The sequence below is a fragment of the Paramisgurnus dabryanus genome, chromosome 1 (genome assembly GCF_030506205.2).
Source record: "Paramisgurnus dabryanus chromosome 1, PD_genome_1.1, whole genome shotgun sequence".
Classification (NCBI taxonomy): domain Eukaryota; kingdom Metazoa; phylum Chordata; class Actinopteri; order Cypriniformes; family Cobitidae; genus Paramisgurnus; species Paramisgurnus dabryanus.
This window is the reverse complement of record NC_133337.1, coordinates 50,864,546-50,886,487: the sequence shown is the minus strand read 5'-3', so window position 1 is coordinate 50,886,487 and position 21,942 is coordinate 50,864,546. Positions and strand designations below refer to the sequence as shown.

Here is a 21,942-nt window from a genome sequence, read left to right as displayed (position 1 = left end):
TAGCATATCTTTATTACTTCCCTCTAAAAGAACTCCGATGCTGGTTCACAGATTCACTGACTACAGATATCAATGTGACATCTCATACAAATCTGTTATGTATGATAAAGACTAAAGTAATGCAGACATCCTAAAGAATGTGAATAATTAACAAAAATCTAAAAACAACGCCTAGGTTTTTGTGCTCACAACAAAGATGATTTACACTGATGAAATATTCACCAAAGAGCTAAATAATATGTCACATCCTGTCACGCTATTTTCTAAACTAATTTTTTACATATGACTAAATATATATAAATATGCACACGCACTTCATATTTAACTTCTCCATAAAGAAGAGTTCTCGCAACTCACATGCAACGAACAGAGAATTGCTGTAAACCTGACAACAAATGACCAAATGAGGCACTTAAAATGCAAATTTGAGTGGTTAAAGTGTAATATACTGTATATAATTGCCAATGCAGTTTATAAATGATGTGCGTATTATTTTTTTGTTGTGTAGCATTGTGACAAACTTGGCCTGCAGGAAAGCAGCTTAAGTAAATTCTTTCCAAAAACGAGCTGGTCACCAACTACAGCGCAGGTGTGGGGCTTGCCTTGCTGGCCTGCTAAAAGTGTCACTGGGGACAATACACTATCATCCAGGGTGTCAACATCAATGAGTTCAGCTGGCGACCTTGTGAGTTCACCTTGCTTGGAGAGACACAGAAAGAGGAATTAGAGAGAGTGCGGAGAGGCAACTGTGTCATACCTGTACTGGGGGGACATTGCCGCGAGTATGTGTGTGAAAGTAATGCTTGTTTGAGTACGTTGGTGGATTTTTTGTTATAATTCACACATATTCTACTTTTTAAAGTCACAGAATGTTGCAAACCTTAAGATATAATTATATATGTTTATCTGGTTTTTGCTTTTGAAATAATGATTTAGTTTTAAACATAACCTGATCATACTCTCTGAAAATCACCTTTAAAGGCTTAATTTATTACAATGTGACCAAGTTTGTGAAAACCCAGCTAAAGTGATGTTTTTTGTAAATCATCTTTAATAAACAAAAATGGGCCTAACTTAGATATCTTTAATATTTACTTAGGTCATTTTAAAAAATAATAATACAGTAAAATCAATGATTGTAATCAAACTTTGATGCTTTTAAACTCATATTTACATTATGACACTTTAGTCTGGATTTCACAGACAGGGAAACAAAATATTGGCTAGTTCAAGTATTATCCTAAGGTGATTTCTAATGTTGAATGCAGAGTTTCCACAAAACACAATTGAAAGGTTATATTTTTAATCTATATTAAAAATGTATTTTTTCATGATTTATTTACAAAAATAAAATAAGGATAGATACATTTTAATACAATAGCAAAAGAATGGAGTTGATAAATATTTACTCTCTGACATGTGTTCATGTACAATAGGTCTTTCCTTATATTATTCATTGACCGCATACAAACCCATCTTTGTGTAACATTCATTAAAATTCGATTAAAGTGAGTTTTTTGTTGTAATATTAAGATTCCTCATTTCCTAAATGACAGTGGGCTAAGTCTTATTATTATTAGTCAAAAAAAAAATGTTAACAATGTATTTATTCATTTTTGTATTAAAGTTTATGCTTTCTATATTATAGTGAATTAAAACGAAAACGATGATTTTGACTGACATTAATATAATGTAAATGTTGATCGGTTTTATTAAGGCAGAAGTAAAGTCCCTGTATCAGGGGAAGGCCCGTCCTCACGCAATAAACCTATCACGCCCAGTTTAAGTTTTAAAGCCCACCTCCGGACCAATAACGACTCGAGATATGGATATATCACACAGCCTTATCATGTGTTTGAATCTGTGATTCCTTTTCAAAACACATAGCAATAGCAATGTCTTCAACAAATTAAGATACATCAAAAGAGGAAAATAGCCATTAAAACGCGTATTGCAGACATGATCGAAAAGTCAAGCAGTTTATGAGGAAAAAGGCGCATACGTTTCCAAAGACCTAACTTCATTGAAGTCTTATAAAGTATCTTTTGATTTTAAATGTTATAAAATACGGACGGCAAACCTATGAAAGCGCTAGTAAACTCGGACCGGTGCTGCAGATGGGCGGCATAGGCAGGACTTTTTATCTCAATATGTTGAATGGAACCGACGCGCAAAGTTTCGCTAAAGACACAGATTTAAACAGCCACCTGCACCGCAACCGGGACCTACCGGACTTTAAAATGGGCATTCAAGACACGAGGTTTTATTATCAGGACTCGATTCAAAACGGGCAGGACAGTTTGTCTTTGCCCTTCCACGCCGAGCACCACCAAAGCGTCTCCGGCGGATTCGGGGCGCAGCCGGGGAGGTTTTACGCACCGGCTGCACTCAGCAGCTGTCACTTCAACACCCGCAGCGGCACGGGACACGTAGCGGATGCATATTCAACTAACGGCAAAGACGTTTTTCCAAGCAGCGCAGACGCGTACCCAGCTCCTTTTCAGCACGGATACCCGCGAACACCGATGTACTCCTTACCTGGTCTACAGGTGTCGGGGAAGACCCAAGTGCTTCTCAACAACTATCCACTATGGGCAAAGTTTCACAAATATCAGACAGAGATGATCATAACAAAGCAGGGACGGTAAGAAGTTTTAATTATTTGCCACACTCTTTAAAACACTGTAGGGATAAATTGAAACATGTCATTGAAAAGATCAAATGAGAAAGCTTACTGCACATGTTTATTTTACGCGCGGTGACAACAGTGGATCATAACTAGCCTTTATGCGATTTATATGCTATATGCACGTCGATTCTTCATACTCAGGATTAGTTCACGATGTGATTAGTATTTTTTATGTATTGTTTTAACTTCAAATGTAATTGAAGTGATGCACAGATGCACAAAGTACTGGCTGCAGCGCAGTGCCAGCCAAGGCAGGTGGGCATGCAATCCAACACTTGGCATGTATATTAAATTTAGAAGCTCAATTAAAGAGAGTTGTAAATATGGAAAGGGCTGCATTTGATCTGAAATCATTTATTTTTCCCTACAAACCGCGACCTGGTTTCAGTTATTGTCAAAAGGTAAACAAACACTTTGGCAATTATGTGAAATTCTCTCATTGTAGTCACCAGTCTGCACTTTGACACAAATCTGTCAAACTTCTATTTCTCATTGACTGGGACATATTGGATATTGGTTTAAAAGAACTACTGCTATTATTTCAGATATTTGAGGATTCTTCCAAAAATTTATGACAGTTTTTATTTAAAAAAAAAATTCTTGGAGGAACTTGGCCAGAATTAATAGTTAAGATTTGAGGAATTGAGGAAAACACTCAACTGGAAACAATTTCACTATAAAATGCTCGTGGTCCCTAGAGACCTCAGACAAAGACACTTGTGGGGATGTTTGATAACCCACCATTATAATATATCCTCATATGTGCTTAAGGTACAAATAAGCAACGCTTACACTACAGAGCTTGAGTCATACATTTTATACAGTCATTGCATGATGAAAACTTTAAATGGTAGATAATAAAACAAAATAGTTGTTTCTTGTCAAATTATATCTAAGCCGACCACATCACCAAAATAATTTTTTTTTAAATAAATGAGAATTAAGTTTTCATAACATTGTAAAAGCCCTTTAAACAATTCAAAATATATTCAGCATTGACCTTTGAGACGGTCAAGGAATTTAAGTCTACTAATATAAATATTTTAAGAAGTAGGACGTTTTAAACGTGTCTAGCTTATTAGTCTCTATTTTCACAATAAAGGTAAATGAAAGCAAGTCTGACCTTTAGAAATTGGGAAGATGCCAAAACACGTTTCTACAGCCTAAAATAAGATACTGCGTTAAAAACTTTGTTTCATTGTTGTTTTGTGTCCAACCAAATTAATTAGTAATTTTGTACACAATTAAATACACACAAAACTCCAGTATGGACTATATGCACAAAATAAATTGTAATATTTATTCGTTTTTGAATTCACGTTCTTGCTCCTTATACGCATGAAAACATGCATGTGTGTATCGTGAGTGTGTTGGCATGAAGGGCACACTGTTTAATGTAAACAGTGTCTTGAAACATTTTGTAAAGTTATTTTGGCGTAGATCAATGCAAAATTAATATATTCTGCAGACATTCACATAAACATCTGCACTCTTTGCATTGAACATTTCGGTTAAAAAATGGAATTCAGCATGAAATGCAAATAAAATAGAGAAAGATAATGGATAAAGAAATTGTCAGTTTATTGGTTATATGTGCAAATACCTTTAAAGTTATACTACATTTAAAATGTGTAAATTAATATACCAAAGACTTAATAAAGACTTGCTTGTACTGTTATTACTTATATTTGACCTTGTGTGTGAAAGTAACCAAGGAGCTATTTTGGGTTTGTCGCTTATAGATGTACTGAGACTATTATATTAGGTTCATATTGTTCTGCTTTGTCTAATATATTTTTTATGCTTTAAAGCAAAAAACTTTGCTTCTTTTGATTCAGCATTTTTTTTTTTTTTTTGCACCTCCATGCCTACCGCCAATGATTAATTGTTGCATCTGAATCTTTATTTCCTGTTTATATTTGATCCAGTGAAGTCATCTGTTTCGCATAGTTTATTTCAGAACAAACACAGGCTTATGTTATTAAAATGCTTTTTCAGTTTGCAATTTGATGCAAATTATTATTTCATGTCTTTGTATACAATGAATCACAACATTAGTTTTTTATTGGTTATTTGAGATTTCAAGGTGGTGGATCACTTTGCCAATAAGCTGCTCAGGTAATTCTGCCCAAGACAGGAAGTGGAAAAGTAAGGAGGAGGGGGGTGGTGTGCTTGGGGGTAAAGTTGGTTGAGCACCACTGAGACTGTGATGGCCAAACACATCAGTGGAGGTAGCTTTGATGTGCAGGAAATGAAGGAAGGCACTTTCTTCCTCTCTCTCGCTCTCTATTTCTCGCTTTTTCTTTGCTCTCTCTCTCTCTCTCTCTCTCTCTCTCTCTCTCTCTCTCTCTCTCTCTCTCTCTCTCTCTCTCTCTCTCTCTCTCTCTCTCTCCTCTGGTCTGGTACCCTGCGAGTGCAGTGAAGCACATTTCCTCAGAAGTTGAGGTGCAGTCCGAGTTATAGCTTTGAAATGCACTGTAAGGCCTACAACCTGAGAGGAGAGCAGAGGTCTTCGGCCCTTTTCAAGTCTAACTCCAAAACTGCCCCCTAAGCTTACCCCTGCACCGGTTTTCACAAACTTAAACATACATGGGGCCACCACATCTATACATAGACTGGCGTAGGTGTACGTTGTTTTGCTTTATCAGGGTAGTATCAGATCCAAATAAGGCAACGAGGTGAGCCAAAGAGACTAATAACTATACCAGAAAACATATATATTACCTCATAGAACATTTGTGGGAGGGAAATGAAACTACAGATGTTGTCTAACATCCATTGCACTATTCCACTGCCAGTGGTTCAGTGGTTTACTAGAGTGAAATAAAAATGTCAAACTGTAAAGGACTTTCTAAAGTCAAATGCATCATATAGGCCTGTAAAAAAGGGGAACTACTTTTCTCCCCATGTGACAAATGTCTTCAAGTGCTATTGGGGGGGGGGGTGATATTCTTTGTCAATTTTTGATAAAATAGCTTAGAAAGTATATATTGTTTGGCCTACAAAGTATTTGGGTGCTTGTTTGGAAGATATGACTCAATAGGTTGTTCGTAGGTTTATCGTAGGTGCATTTTTTGGTGAACGCCACGCTCAGAGGAGTCATGGGTCCCTGCTTTGGGTCTAAATAGATCTTGCTTACTGCTTGAGTGGATACATGTCTCATATAAAATGCCACAAAGAGGCTTACAACTTTCTAAGCATTTGTTTATGGCATTGAAGTTGACAACTGAATTGCAATGAACTTTAATATGACTTTTAAAATTTGGTAGACACTGTACGCACTCATTCAAGGTATTAAAGCATTTACTACACAGTAACTACAAACTACACTGTAAATAAAAAATGCTTGCTGCACTTACATTTTTAAGTTAACTTTTTTTAAGAATTAACAAGCAATTTTAACTTTCTTGACTAGTGGGTAGTTGATATAAATAAAATAATAAAGTTGAAAGCTCTTACAACTTAATTTTTATAATAGCAACTTCTAACTAATCAAAACAGTTGAAATTATTTATGAATTTTAATTATTTAAACTTAAACATTTAAGTGCAGCAAATTTTACAGTGTATTTATGGTGCAGCACAGCAAAAAAAGCATTGTGCCCTTCATTTTCCATCCCTTAAATTTTGGGGCCTAAGGTAAAACAATACAAATGACAGTTTCAAATGCATACGTTTGGATACGCATAGGATACAAAAAAATCCAAGCAAATACATCACCATCTGCAAACAAAAGGTGCAAGACACACAGGTGCCCTAGCAGGGTAACCACAGGTATAGATCATCACATCATCAACCATGGGAATGTTTCACTAAGTTTTAAAACCACAAAGTGTCTACAAACATTTTTTTTTTTTTTATTAAATTTTAGAATTTATTTTTTTATTTAAACCCACTTACACTTTAAAAGTAAAAGTTGGATAAAAAAAAATACTTTAATCGCTAACACCTAAACACATTGAAATAATGTACATTTTGTAGTGAAGTAATTATTAGTAAGTATTTTTTTAGTTGATCCAGCTTTTCACCTTTTACAGTGTAACATATATTTGTATAATGCTGTTGGAGCTGAAAATGTAAAGTTTGTTTGGAAAACTGTGCATGCTTCCTTCTTTAAAATAGATGACATTTATAGTAGCCTTTATTTAGTTATATAATGCAAAAGCAGTTTTAATTCAACAAACACTCAGTATCAGTGGCGGCTTGTGACTGCTCATCCGAGGGGCGCTACTACAAAATAAGTGTTTTGAGTGTCTCGTGTGTTGCTTGTATTTTAAAATATGAAAATGTTGTTGCGTCATGTAAACCATGTGCATCACTGTTTTATCACAATAAGTGCCTGCTTCACACTCGTCAAAACCATTTAAATGATAAAAGAGACGCTCACGTTCACAAAATAGTTTTTTTTTTTAGACTTATTATGGTAGGTTTTTGATATGTGTAAGCAGAGTAATATTCAAGTATAACAAATAATTTTGTGCAATCATCACTTGTTTTTTTATTTTGTGTATTCTTTGTGAACAGCTCAGTGTGTTTGGCTGTAATGAGATAATTAATCTTTAATAATTAATAATTAAAAAGTTTGACCTTAGGTCATGTGACCATTCCCATACCTCTCTACCTGGTAAATGCACTCACCTGTGTATGTCTGGCATGCCCTGATGAAAATTGTTTAGTTAAAACGCGTTGGCATGTAGCCATTTTTTTAATTAAAGGCTTTTTAACATTTATCAGGAGGGCCTCATGTTTTCTATTTTCTCATTGTCATTATAGTCCCTTTTTTGAGAGCACCCTGGATTGTTTGGAATATTTTTTCTGACCCGGAGAAGCGTTCCTTTTCCTTTTTTCTATACACTCCCTTAACACTAAACTCTGATTACGCATGAGATTATGTGAGTATCTGGCAAACGCGAGCGTCTCTTTTATCATAAACCCTTTAGACGCGTCTGCAGCATTATTATTATTTTGACAAGACACGTGATGCACACAGGATCTCTCGATGCGCAGAACACATATTTTGAAAAAAAGGAACCACACACGACGGGCTACATACATGTTGCGACGAACTTCGCATCAAGCGCCCTCGAAAAAAGAAGTAATAATAAAATAAGTTTTATTAGGTTAGGTCTCTTTCTCTCTCTCTCTCTCTTCTCTCTCTCTCTCTCTCTCTCTCTCTCTCTCACACTCTCTCTCTCTCTCACGCCACTCAATGCTCTCTGCTATAAAGGTGAGAATATTTTTGTCCGTTTTGGCCTTTGAGCAGTCTTTTTTTTAACTAACAAATCACTTCCTGTTCAGCTGTATATGGTAGTACGCTGTCTTGCTGCAAAGACCTCAGTTTCAACAAACTCTGTTGCTTGTTAAACTCTCACAGGTCACTGCAGAACAGATTGACTGTATCATATAAGTTCATGATTCGAGGAGTATCGCCACAGGCAGCTCTAACAGAAACAAACAAGCTGTGACGGTAGTCGAACAAAATGAAGATCAAAGGGTTTTTCTGTTGACATGAGGGATGTAACTGTGGTTACCGGCTGCTCCATTTCAAGCCACTGTTTATCAGCAGCTGTGTTTCAAGCTCATCTGTAGAGTTATGACAATTCTCCAACATCAGCAATTCTATAGTGGTTTCCAAATGTAACCACATTCACATAATAGCTTATGACAACCACGTACAAATGCCGTGATTACCATACATCCCAATTTGCCTACGTCATGGTGGATGGTTTGTTTTTACCTTTAAAAATCACAAAATGAGTGTTAATGCCAACGGTTTCAGAACACGTTTGCGTCTACAAGCAGCAGCAGACGCTCAAGAGTATACATTTGGTGACATAAACTGAACCTGAACTCCTGTCCTGGTGAATCAATGATTGCACTCAAACAGAAAAGTCCCTAGCTGATATCAGCCAGGTTTTTCTTACTTACACAGGAATTTGTACGTATTTTACAAGTTGGCTAATTCGTATGAATTTGGGGTGAATTGTACAAAAATTATTATTAGAAAAAAACAATAATGAAACCCCAACCCTAACCTCAACGTCACAAGGGCAAAAGCTAATCGTATAAAAACTAATTATTATTAAAGGGGCAATGGCATGAAAATCTGACTTTCCATGTTTAAGTACTATAATTGGGTTCCCAGTGCTTCTATCAACCTAGAAAATGTGAAAAAGATCAACCCAGTAACGTGAAAAAATAGGTCAATTTGGCTCTCCTTATGATGTCATAAGGAGCTCTTATTATAATTATACCACCCCTTAAATCTGCACTATCCAACCACAGCACTGCCATTTAGTGCAGAAGAGAGAGAGAGAGAGAAAAATTGAGTTTGAATTGCATCAAACCACCATCATTGTGATCAGTGTTTGCACTTCATCCGCTCCTTTGCATTTTAAAGGACACACCCAAAATGGCACATTTTTGCACACACCTACAAAGTGGCAATTTTAACATGCTATAATAAACTATTGATATGGTATTTTGAGCTCAAACTTTATATATGTGCTCTGGGGACACCAAAGATTTATTTGACATATTTAAAAATTATTGTGACATTTCCCCTTTAAGAATTATGTTAAATACATACAAATTGCCATGCGATTGTAGTTACCGGCCACAGCTGTATCAGCTTGAAGGGACAATTAAAGTGGCACGTAAAAGTACAATTCTCTCAACCCACTTGTGATTTACTGTTTTCTACATAAAATGATCCTACATTATGTAAACATTAAAATGTTTAAAGGAAAACACGACCGTGTTTCAATATTTTACTATGTTCTTACCTCAACTTAGACGAATTAATACATACATATCTTTTATCAATGCTTGCACTTAATCTTTGTACAGGGCGTTGTGAATGTGTTAGCATTTAGCCTAGCCCCATTCATTCCTTAGGCTCCAAACAGGGATGAATTTAGAAGCCACCAAACACTTCCATGTTTTCCTTATTTAAAGACAGTTACACGCATAAGTATGGTGGCACAAAATAAAACGAGGCGATTTTTTTAAGCAGATAAAAAATGAGAACTATATTGTATGGCGGAAGAGCACTTAGTTTGCAGCACTTTGACCGTGGCACGCAGTAACATCATCACTCCTGACTACTCCCCCTCTCGCTCAAACTTCCATCAATATTACTGCGCCCGAGGTCGAAGTGCTGCAAAGTCGCCACGCTTTATTTTTTTTATTTTTTTGTGCCACCATACTTACTCGTGTAACTACTCATGTAACAGTCTTTAAATAGGGAAAACATGGAAGTGTTTGTTGGCTTCTAAATTAATCCCTGTTTGGATCCTAAGGAATGAATGGGGCTAGGCTAAATGCTAACACATTCACAACGCGCTGTACAAAGATTAAGTGCATGCATTGAAAAAAGATAGGTTTGTGTTTATACATCTAAGTTGAGGTAAGAACATAATAAAATATTGAAAAACGGTGGTGTTTTCCTTTAATGCTGACTGAGTAAGGCCATGTCAAAGTTTGAATTTAAAATGAAATCAGTTATTGAAATCAAACTTCGATGCTCTTCGTCTTATAAAATATTATGTGGCGGTTTCCCAGACAGGGTTTAAGCCTAACTTTTCTTGATTGAAAACGACTTGCTTTGACATATCTTAAAATATGTGAGTGCGAGGGTTGTGTCTTTAGATGCACACCAGTAGTTTTTATGTATAAATGATGCTAATTTAAATAAGGCCTAGTGGTTTTAGCTAATCCCTGTCCGAGGAACCACCAATATGAGATTTTAGCTTGGTTTTCGCTGATAGGGTCACATTTGTTCAACTTCATGTCATTTAAAACCTGTATATGACTCTTTCTTCTGTGGAACATAGAAGGAGATATTTTGAGAAATGTATGAGTGGTTTGGTGCCCATACAATGTGCCCATAGTTTACCCCAAAATTAAATAATTTGGGGGTAAACTTTTCCTTTAAGCTGTTTAACTACTACTGTACCATGAACCAAAACACAGCTGCTAGCTTTAGCTGGGCAACCAGCATTACATGTGCAAAGGGGAAATACTGTACATAAACCTATGGAAAACTGTCTTCCCCATGAGCACTGCAGATAGTCCTAGATAGCAGAGGAGGTATTTGTGTTTGGCAACCACCTACTGCAATGTTCTGGCTCCATCGCTTAGTCGAGCGACAGCTAAGTTTCCAAAGGTTAACCTCTAACTTCTGTCGTAAACCTTAACCTCCCACTCATGCAAAACATTTTTTCAGTGGTAAACCCACTGGTTTCCCCCTCTCCAGGTACTGATTTCTTATAAATGTCTCATTTGAAATAAGTATGACAATTTTTGAAGCTCAGTCAGATGAGGAAAGTGACTGCCACAGACAGTACAGTTTTAAGTCAGAACGAGGAGGCAAGCGAGCGTAGAACGATACACAGACTATTCTGGTTTCTGCTTTCACTTATATTGACAACTGATGTGGAAGAAGAAACCCATCACCTGCTCGGTCTCTTCACCACCACAAGGCTTTACAATGCCAGGAGTCCATCTGAGAATGATGATTGATTACAGCTGCTTGCGGGTGGGCAGTCGGTCCTGCCCTTCTGTGCTTCTGATCCTCGACATACGTCCTTTACCCTACTTGAAAAGAAACACTGTGAAAGTGAAACCTTTTTCGCTTTGAAACATCAATTTTACAATTATATCAATGAGTTTATCCACTAGCCATTTTTACGCTGGAGCGAGTGGAACAGGCGAACATGGAGCATCATTATGGATGTGATGTTTCATGAATTATTACATGCAAACTTCTCTGATCCTGATTCTGTCATAATTTATTCAACTTCAGACTTTAGACTGTAATAAGGTTGGATTTTTGCAACGTATGCAACGCAAATAGCCTGCTTTTGTTCTTTCTACAGTACCCTAATGCACAACGTTAAAGTATCTTAGCCACAATTTGCCAGTATTTGCATATAAATACAGTTGCAATAACTGTGTATATTTTTCACCTGCACACACATCCAGAGATCAAAACAAACAATGTTAGCTTATATATAATACCTTTGCACCCTTGAGAAAATATGCAGAACTAATATGACCCCATATATTCTTCCCAATGGAAATAAAGTCTACAGTTTCTGTCAGCAAGCCCACCGGCACAGGGGGCGAGAGGAGAGAAACATTTTTAAAGACATACTCATAACCTAAATGAATTACAAACCATATATATACTATTTGGTGTGTATGCAGTTCACGACATTAATATGATACAGACACAGATATGAGCGGGCAAATGCAGTGTCACCTGACAGTCAGGCTGAGAGGAAATGTATAAGCTTGAGCAGTAGACTGCAACTGTGAAATCTATTGAATGACAGTCAGCCATGCGGTGCGAGTGTCACTGTGCTTACAGACATCTCTGAAATCTATTACTGAGAATGAAAGCATGCAGAATAGTATTGAGGTTGGACCGAAGCCAGCTGAACTGTTGTTTTTCTTAAAGGCACAGTTCATGGAAAAATTTAATTAGTCATTTTTAAATTTACGCATTTTGCTGATGCATTTGGTCAAAGCAACTTACAGTGCACTAAAGGGTATACATTTTATTTGTATGTGTGTTCCCTGGGGTCGAACACATGACCTTTTGATACAGGAAGTTTTACTGTACTGCATTCAAAGCTGTACTGTACTTTATTCTTTGCAACCAAAAAGGGTATGCAGGTTGTTCCCGAAAAAAATTGTATTCCTATGTGTAAGATGTGTTAGAAAATTATACTAAGGTGTTCCTTAAATAACAACTTACAGGTTTGAAACCGTTTTGGAATCCATTCAGCCGATCTCCGGCGGTACCACTTATAGCATAGCTTAGCATAATCCATTGAATCTAATTAGACCATTAGCATCACATCAAAAATTACCTAAGAGTTTCAATATTTTCCCATTTAAAACAGCTATTGAAAGTTACAGAGGGGACTATTTTCGGGTGCTGCTTAATATCATTGTGCCTGCTGCATCCATGTTACAGCAGCAAAGTACTTGATTATTACGCCAGAAAGAGAATATAGTTCCTAGCCATATCTGCATAGAAAATCGCAACTTTAAATTTTCCGTCTGTCTTTGTGCACGATATAACTACAGAAGAGTCAAGTTTTAAATAGGAAAAAAATCTGCTCTTTAGTCATTTTTGACGTGATGCTAATGGTCTAATCCAGGGCTAGTCAACTGGCGGCCCGCCAATCATCTTAATCCTGCCCGCCGGTCACCTTTGGCCGTTTCTCAATCGGAAGGCTGTAGACTGCATACGTCATCAATTTTAAAGCTCTACTGTGTACTTTATTGAGTTAATTCTTAACAAAAACCTATGTTTTCTTTCAAAAGTATGTGCTCATTCATGTGTAATTACTTCCCACCCACTAATGAAAGTATTCTCGTAAGTGTAGAATCTGCTATTTAAAATGCATACCGTCGAAGCGCTCTCTGGCTGAATCCATGTTGTGCCTCCATCTTTGAAATACATTCGCCGACGAGGGACATTCCTGAAATTCAAGCTCCACCTTTAGACTGTATAGATGTAAACGAATATGCTGAATTACGCGCTTTCACTCTACACTCACGCTGGCTGCTGGCTGAAGCCTTCGGAGGTTGCATGTGTAGGCGGTATACGTCATCAAGACAGTCTTATTTCAGAATATTAACAATTATAAAGCTGACAATTATTCTTAGTTAATTGTAAATTGATGTAATATGCGTATGACTTGCGAATGTAATGCTCAGTTGATTTAAATAAACCAGCTTGATGACGTATCGTATCCAGCCTGTGACCTGAAGCTGAATCCTTCGGATTTTACAACAAACGCACACCGTGATGAACCTGCGATCTAATGCTTTGATTTGAAAGCCTGTTGAAGACAAATTCTCGAGGACATTAAAACAAATCGCCAAGGATGCGAAACGGGGATTTTAAACGACAACGTGACAGTAAAAACATCAAGACCAAAGTCACTATTGGAGTTAGTTTTCCAAGATGGGGCTCAAGGCACACTGAAGTTGCACTTTCTATATTCTCCACAGGTAATTCAGCATATTCGTTTACATCAATACAGTCTATGTTGTAAACTTGAAGTTTTATAGTTCCTTGGCTAACTTTAGCATGATTATGCATAACACTTGTTAGTGTAAACATGCATGTGGTTTAATGTGTTCGAACAGACACACGCCGTCTCTCCGCCCATTTATGTAATCTGAGGTACTGAGATAAATGTTTTTCATCTTTTCTGACCTCTAAGTTAGCACAAACACACGGTGACAGCGCTATTTTTAGCCTTTCATTGATAAAAGCGTCTGATCTGCGCGTCTTTCGTTTCATTTTACAAGCGTGTGAAAGTTGCGCGATCTTTTTTCACCAATATGAGAGAAAGCTCTTACATATACACGGACATGTAACGTTTACTTAAAACATAAGCATTGTACTTTGACATAATATTAGTTCGTGTCCATTTAAACCCGTCATGGTTGCTTTTTGTATGTGATTTTAAGCGGACATATCATGACAATCAGACTTTTTTCATGTTAAACATAAATTCAATTCAATTCAATTCAATTTTATTTATATAGCGCTTTTCACAAAAGTCAATTGTTTCAAAGCAGCTTTACATAAATAGAAGCAGTGAAAAGCACAGAAAACGACAGATAGCACAACAAAATACATGATAGCATGAGCAGTTAAATTTGCTGCGGCTATGACTCAATATTATAATTGCACGTATTACTAAAGCAACGTATAGAAGAGGAAGCTAGGTAAAGCCCAAAAAGGCTGCCTCCCCGGGGTGAAAAACCCCCTAGGAGAAAAAAATCTGTGTGCTTTGATGGATCACAGGCAAAGGACATTGCAAATTGTTCATTTTTTTCTCATTGCTTTTGCTTTGTAGCTACTGGAAGCCATGTTAACCTTGGCATGACACGGCCGGGCCACCGTACGAGTTAAAACGCGTTCCGAATGGGGGGGGCTAGAAAGTATTATTCAGTTGCTTGTCATATAGACTTTCACCGCTAGATGGGAGTAGATCTTACACAGTGGAGCTTTAAGTAAACTGAGCATTACACTCACAAATCATAAGCATATTACAACAATTTACTATTAACTTAGAATAATAGTCAACTTTATAATTGTTAAAATTCTGGAAATGCGACCTCCCGAGGCTGCAGCCTTATTGAGAAACGACCATAGTCTGATTTAAATTCAGCGTGGTTACTTTTACCTTTCCCCTGTACAAGACCACACAGAAAGGGGCTGTGTGGGGTGCCAACCATCTGCGGGTGCGTAATTATCTGATCCAATTCGAGCTTTGGATGCATTAAAGAAAATAAACTTATGCGACTACACCGCATGTGACGCGGCGACCGGAAGTGATGTATTTCATTGTGTTCCAATCAAAACTGTGTGCAAAGTTAAAATTATTCATTATGTTTTGTTTTACTTTATCAGTAACACTTGAATACTTTAATGACTGGTAAGTAAATTATTAACTATACATATATTCGTAGATTAAAGGTTGTCTCCCATGACAGATTTACGATTAAACTACATTTTCATTACGACTGCCACTAGAGGGCGAACTCCCGACAGTTATATCTGTATATAATGTACAATGGAAAGGCTGTTTAGCCTATATATCTATAAAATATTAAAAAAGAAAACATGTAGTGCAATTTTAGTAATTAGGAGAAGACTGGCTATATGTTGTGAATACTTGACATGTAACAATGAAAGTTAAACAGTTATAAACAAAATATTTGTTTTGTCCCTATTAGGAGTGTTGATCTTTTACACTTTTTCTATTAACATTTGGCTCTTACATGTTAAACTGCAATTGTTTTTAAATATTAATAAAGAAAATATAAGTTTTCAGTAATTAAAAGGCTTTTAAATGTCTTTTTTAAAAATGCATGTTTTTAATATGTTTTTTTTTTTTTCAAATATACTACAACAAAAGTAACAAAAACGACAACAACACACACGTATATGGTAAAAGTAAAAATATATCAAAAGTAAAAATAGGGGTAAAAGTTTGGCCTGCGTCATATTTACAATTTTAAAATCTGTCCCTCGAAGAAAAGTAGTTGAAGACCCCTGGTCTAATCAGATTCAATAGATTATGCTAAGATATGCTAAAAGTGGTACCGCCAGACCCAGAGATCAGTTGAATGGATTCCAAAATGGTAAAAATCAAATGTTCAACTCTAAGGGAGCTGGAAAATGAACATATTTTCATAAAAAGTTGAGTGTCCCTTTAAGCTAATCCCAGACCAAAATGATTTTTGAGATGTCTTTTTTTATGTATCAAGATTCACACCAGTAATGATTTTTGTATGGTATGTTTGTAAAAAACGACTTAAATGTCCTAATATACCTAAGGCTTAATTCAATTTAGAAGTTTAAGATCGTCATGAATTGTCATGAATTTTCTTTAGGGGAACCGCAAAGAGATGCACCCTACACAAGTAGGGCCGCACCCCAAAAAGTTGAAGAACCAATGTTGTCGTCTGTAAACCAATACTGTTGACCGCAAACGAATGTTACATCATAGGTGGACCCAAGGTCCGAAGACAACCAAAGCAGTAAAACGGCAAATACTGAGTTTGTTTACCATCACATCCCTTGCAGGAAAATGTGTGTTTCCTATGTTTGTTACTCTATCTTGGGACACACTGACCTCCCAGTTACCTTCTCCCTCATTGCCCAGGGATTGAAATCTGTCTTGCAAATAAATCTGCTGGCAGATGCATCTTCAGACATGTTTATTAAGAGGCATATTAAAGATTTATGTACAGACTGCTACCTATTGTCCATCTGTGGCAAACTATTACTTCCCTATAATCACCCACATCTCAATCACATTAATGCATTTGGCACGCTTTTATCCAAAGTGACTTACAATCCATTCAATCAATGCATTTTTGTAAGTATGGGTGGAATCAAACCCACAACGTTTTGCATTGCTAATGCAACCAGGAACACAATGCATTTATACCAGTAACTTCACAGAAAGTATGACAATAACAACATAATCTCAATGCATTTTATCTCTCTGTTAACAGGAGGATGTTCCCTTTCCTCAGCTTCAACATCAGCTCTCTGGACCCAACGGCTCATTATAACATATATGTCGACGTGGTTCTCTCTGACCAGCACCACTGGAGGTACCAAGGAGGCAAATGGGTTCAGTGTGGAAAAGCAGAAGGCAACATGCCAGGTACAGAACAGACACACGACAGCTTCTGGCCACTATCTGCTTTTAAACCCTACAAACAAGATAAATGTCTTTATCTGTCTTGCGGTTTTCACAGTGTGAGTGTTTTCTGAGCAATGCAGAAAACTTCACGTCCCCGGATCTCTTTCTTTTTGTGGCTAGAAGTGCATGAGTGTTTCTGATACCACTGTATGCCACAATCAGAGGAACTTAAGCATGTGGCCCACCACAACAGCTCTGCACTGCAACTGCTGTTCATGAGGGATCGCATGTTGCTGTGCCTGTCGTATGCATGACATGACAGCTCATTCCAGTGCATTTCCAAGACATATTTATTTTCTGTTGGAAATGCATTCATTGTTAAGCATATTCACAGCTTTTTATGTAATTATGAGATTTAAAAATACTATTGATTCCAGTGAAATATGGATGTTTAAAGCTTATATACAGTATATTTTCTTCATCTCCAGTTGGCATGGCAAAAATAATTGTATTAAATAATAATAGTAATAATAATTTTAAAAAAAAATTAATTACACTTCCTGAACATTTCCCCATCTGCCATTTTTTGATGAAAAGTTATAATAATAATAATGCCAGTTTAGCCAGTGTTGTCATGTTTGCTTGGTCAAAGACATTGTGGAAATTTTTAAACAGCACTACAGAGCCACAGAGATACACGTAATATGTATGGATAAAAATATAGACAGATGAAAATAATTACCCTAAAGAAACGTAAAGATACATTTTTTAATGAACAGATTACGTACATGAATATTTACAGTACTGTGCAAAAGGCCATCATACCACCATTAGATTTGTTGTTCTTGCAATGATATGTTTTTTTCTTAGTATCTTTATTAGAATACAACCAGAAAATACAGGAAATTTGTATACAGTATTAAATACTGAATATTATAAGATAAAGTGACCATTGTTTATTGTGGCCTCTCCTTACACTTGAGCAATAGCCGGAACCTACAGACTTTATTGAACCTAAATTAAATTAAATTAAATCCTAATTTCTAATTTTCTGTTTGTGTCTTAAAAAAGAGAGAAAAATAAACATGGATGGTCATTTAAACTTGGCTATAACAACAAAGCTGGTGGTGGTGGTAATGGTGGTAGTATAAATTCTTGTAATTTGCATTATTGTGCATTATTTTACAGGAAACAGAATGTATATGCACCCAGACTCTCCCAATACTGGAAATCACTGGATGAGACAAGAAGTTTCCTTTGGCAAACTGAAACTCACCAACAACAAAGGCAGCTCAAACAATGTTGGACAGGTAACCATCTTACTCATATAGACCAAGTATGTATTCATATAGTCATCTATGTGCTGTAGTTATCTATCTATGTATTCATTACAAGATGCAACAAAAATACATTAAAAAGCAAACAATTGATTTTACTTTTTAATGAACTTTTACACCTTATATTTTGATATATAAATATGAGAAAGGACTAAATTTGTCGAGCAAAATAATTACATAGGCTGAGATATCTGAAGCAAAGCAGTCAATTATTTTACAAAGTGTATCAGTAGCACCACAGCATATCTTTACATCTTCTCTAATGCTTGCCTTGTCTGATATACAGATGATAGTGCTCCAGTCACTTCATAAGTACCAACCGCGTCTACACATTGTGGAGGTTAAGGAGGATGGAACGGAAGATCCCTTTTTGACCGCAAAAACCCAGACGTTTGTGTTTCCAGAGACCCAGTTCATCGCCGTCACTGCTTATCAGAATGCAGACGTGAGTAATGTTAGTAATGCGACAAGCTGTGGGCTTATTTTCATATTAATCAGCCACATAACCACAGTTTACAGCTAACACAGTGTAGGATGAACTAGACCAGGGGTCTTCAACCCTACTCCTGATGAGCAACCATCCTGCAGATTTTAGCTTCAATCCCAATCAAACACAGCTTAAGCGCTAATCAAAGTGTTGAGGGTTTGTTGAAAATTACAGAAAGGTGTGTTGGAACTGAAGTCTGCAGGATGGTTGATCAGGGTTGAAGACACCTGAACTAGAAAAATGTCTCTCTATAACTTTTATTTTGCAATAGACTTTAGTCAGTGGCGGCCAGTGACTTCTTTTTTCGAGGGCGCTCGATGTGAAGTTCGTCACAACATCTATGAAGCCCGTCATGTGTGTGGTTCCTTTTTTCATAATATGTGTTCTGCGCGTCGAGAGATCCCGTGTGCAAAATAAGTGCCTGCTGCAAGACGTTTTAAAGGGTTTATGATAAAAGAGACGCTCGCGTTTGCCAGATACTCGCATAATCTCATGCGTAATCAGAGTTTACTGTTAAGGTACTGTCTTTCGTGTATTTTGTGAACGTGAGCGTCTCTTTTATCATAAACGGTTTTGACGCGTGTGCAGCAGGCACTTATTTTGACAAAACACGTGATGCACATGGTTTACATGACTCAACAAACACATATTTCAAAAACGCAAGCAACACACATGACACTTTTTGAATTAGCACCCCTCGGATGAGCAGTCACGAGCCGCCACTGACTTTAGTATACTACTGTATTTTTATTGTCGGATGAATTAATAAATTATTTCTAATTGACAGTGATTACTGTTTGTTTTCTTGACCTTGCTTCTTGATCTCATCTCTCTTTCTTTTTCTCTTTCTTCTTTCTCTCTCCCCTTGTCCTTTTTTCAACCTCTTCCACTTCCATTTGTTTTACAGATCACTCAGCTGAAAATAGATCACAACCCTTTTGCTAAAGGTTTCCGAGACAATTATGACACGTAAGTAAGGCCGTAGCGAAATAAATAAAGCAAAATGTGGTCTGTGTGGACAACTGCTGTTGATTTAAATTGTTCACATAAAGAACATTTTGGCAATGTTGTTCATTATACATGCAAAAAATCACTTTGGTATAAGTAACGAGGTAAAAATTATACTCCTGAGCTGTACTTTTTATTAAGAGTCATCACTTGACTATTAACGCTCGGTTTTCCATACACAGGCTGTACGCACCACCTGAATCTGACCGCCTTACGCCTTCCCCAACGGAGGGTCAGCAGCTCCTCCCGGGTAGCTGTTACCCTCATCAGCCCTACTTGTCTGACCAGTACATGAGCCCTCTCCCTCAGAGTCGGTTTTATGGTCGTGAGCCTGTCAGCATGGCCCAGGAGTGTCCCAAAGACCCTACGGCAAGCCCTCACAGCCGCTGGTACCTACCCAGCCAGCAGGGGGTTCCTCCCAACCGCCTCGACTTTAATGCGTACGATGGCGAATACCCTTCAAACAATCTCTACAAACCCTTTCCGATTCAGTCCTCCCCCCACCACCCACTGGGCTACTACACCGATAGCCCCTTCGCCTCCGGTCCGGTGTGTGGTGCCAGCCCAGGTGCGTGGACCTCAGGCAGGCCCTCATCACAGTACCTTAACCATCCCCACCACGGTAAACCCGGGTCCAGCCTCAGCTGGCTTCGAACCATCTCCTCCCCAACTACGTCGTCTTCTCCTTCGGCTACAAACTCCCGGTTCCATCCATCCCCGTCGCTTCTGGAGCCCCAACGTCAGCCGCTACTCCAAGACAAGTCCAAAGAGTCTGGGGATGACCCCTGGATTGAAGCCCCCTCTGTAAAATCAGTGGACTCTGGAGACTCGGGTCTGTTTGAAGGAGCGGAGAACAAGAAGAGGCGTGTATCACCTTACACATCCAGCACTGAGAATTCCCCTCCAAACCGCAGCGCAGAGCCTTGCGAAAAGGATAACTGCAGTGATGCGGGCTACTACGGCTTCTACGCTCACTGAAGACCACAAATGGGTTTGAAATAAAGGAATACAGCCAACTGTTTTTTTTTTAAAAGCACAGGTATCTGAAATCACTCTAGAAGAGTGCAAAGATGAACTGATCTCAAGTTGTGCTTGCAGAACATTAACAAGCCCATCCGTTTTTCCCAACAACGCACCATCGTTTAACCCAACAGATTCACAGCGTACCCAAACAAGTTTTCTCTACCGTGCCAGACAGCACAATAATCTCAGACTGCTTCGTGTTAGGTGGTCCCTTTGTCCTTTATGTTTCCTGTGTTCGTTGTCTGGGGGTAAGGTCATTTGGAGGTGTACCGAAGGTCACGGTGAGATGAAGCGACAGCTTAAGAGCCGAGATGATGTGACTGCATTGAGACACTGGCCTGGAGACACAGACAGACAGACCTGTGCAACTTCAGACGCTTCAGCAGCTGAAGATTTCACAGCGCACCTGCTGACACTCCCCCAAAGGAACTGTCTCGTCCCCCTCATCAAACGAACGAAAAACACCTTGCTAAACCCACGCAACGTTCTTTCACACGTACAAACGTACGATCAAATAGTTTGTCACATTCTCGTCTGTCCTCAAAGCGACCATTCGCCCTAAAAATGAAAACTCTTATTTAGTCAATGTCATGTCCAAAACTGTTTTATTGACTTATGAAGGGATATTTTAGCAGAAAGACCAAACTGCTTCTGTGAAATCCAAAAAGGAGATGGGCACCTGGGAAAGCAGTGGTCACCATTCACTTCCATTGTGTTTGGAATGACATGAGGGAGTACAAATCATTTTAAGATCCATATAAAAATTATTTCAGTGATTTCATATGATCATTTACTATAAACCACACAAGTACAGACAATTACTTACAGGTACTGTATCCTATCTTTGCAATCCTAAAAAATGCACTCCCAATAAGCACAAAGCCATGGCCACCCAGACAACACATGCTGAAATAAAATAGCCAGTGTCTAAAAGAGCATGGCTCTGTGTACCACAACTGTGGTTCCAACTATTATTAGACAAGACATAATTTGGTTGATAGAGTGCATACGTTAAAGTATAAATACTTTATGTAGTCTAGAGTTCATGATAAAATACCAGGCCTTTTGCATCAGTCCACTTCGTATATGTTCAAATGAGAAATTGCACAATACCTCATATGAGCGACAGAAACAAAAACCGAAGTACAAACTGAAAGAATGTTAAAGGTTAATAAGTGAGAGAGGACAGCGTGCAGACTCAGGTGCA

The 21,942-nt window shown here is 37.7% G+C and overlaps 1 protein-coding gene across 1 annotated transcript; it reads left to right on the top strand.

The window, feature by feature from the left end:
* Window positions 1–1,832: 1,832 nt before the first annotated feature.
* tbx21 (T-box transcription factor 21) lies at window positions 1,833–21,842 on the top strand. The gene is made up of 6 exons (XM_065262520.2): window positions 1,833–2,644; window positions 16,747–16,901; window positions 18,069–18,190; window positions 18,504–18,662; window positions 19,612–19,673; window positions 19,895–21,842. Exons 1-6 carry the CDS (start codon window positions 2,118–2,120, stop codon window positions 20,688–20,690), a joined length of 1,821 nt encoding a protein of 606 aa, XP_065118592.1. The 5' UTR covers window positions 1,833–2,117; the 3' UTR covers window positions 20,691–21,842.
* Window positions 21,843–21,942: the final 100 nt, after the last annotated feature.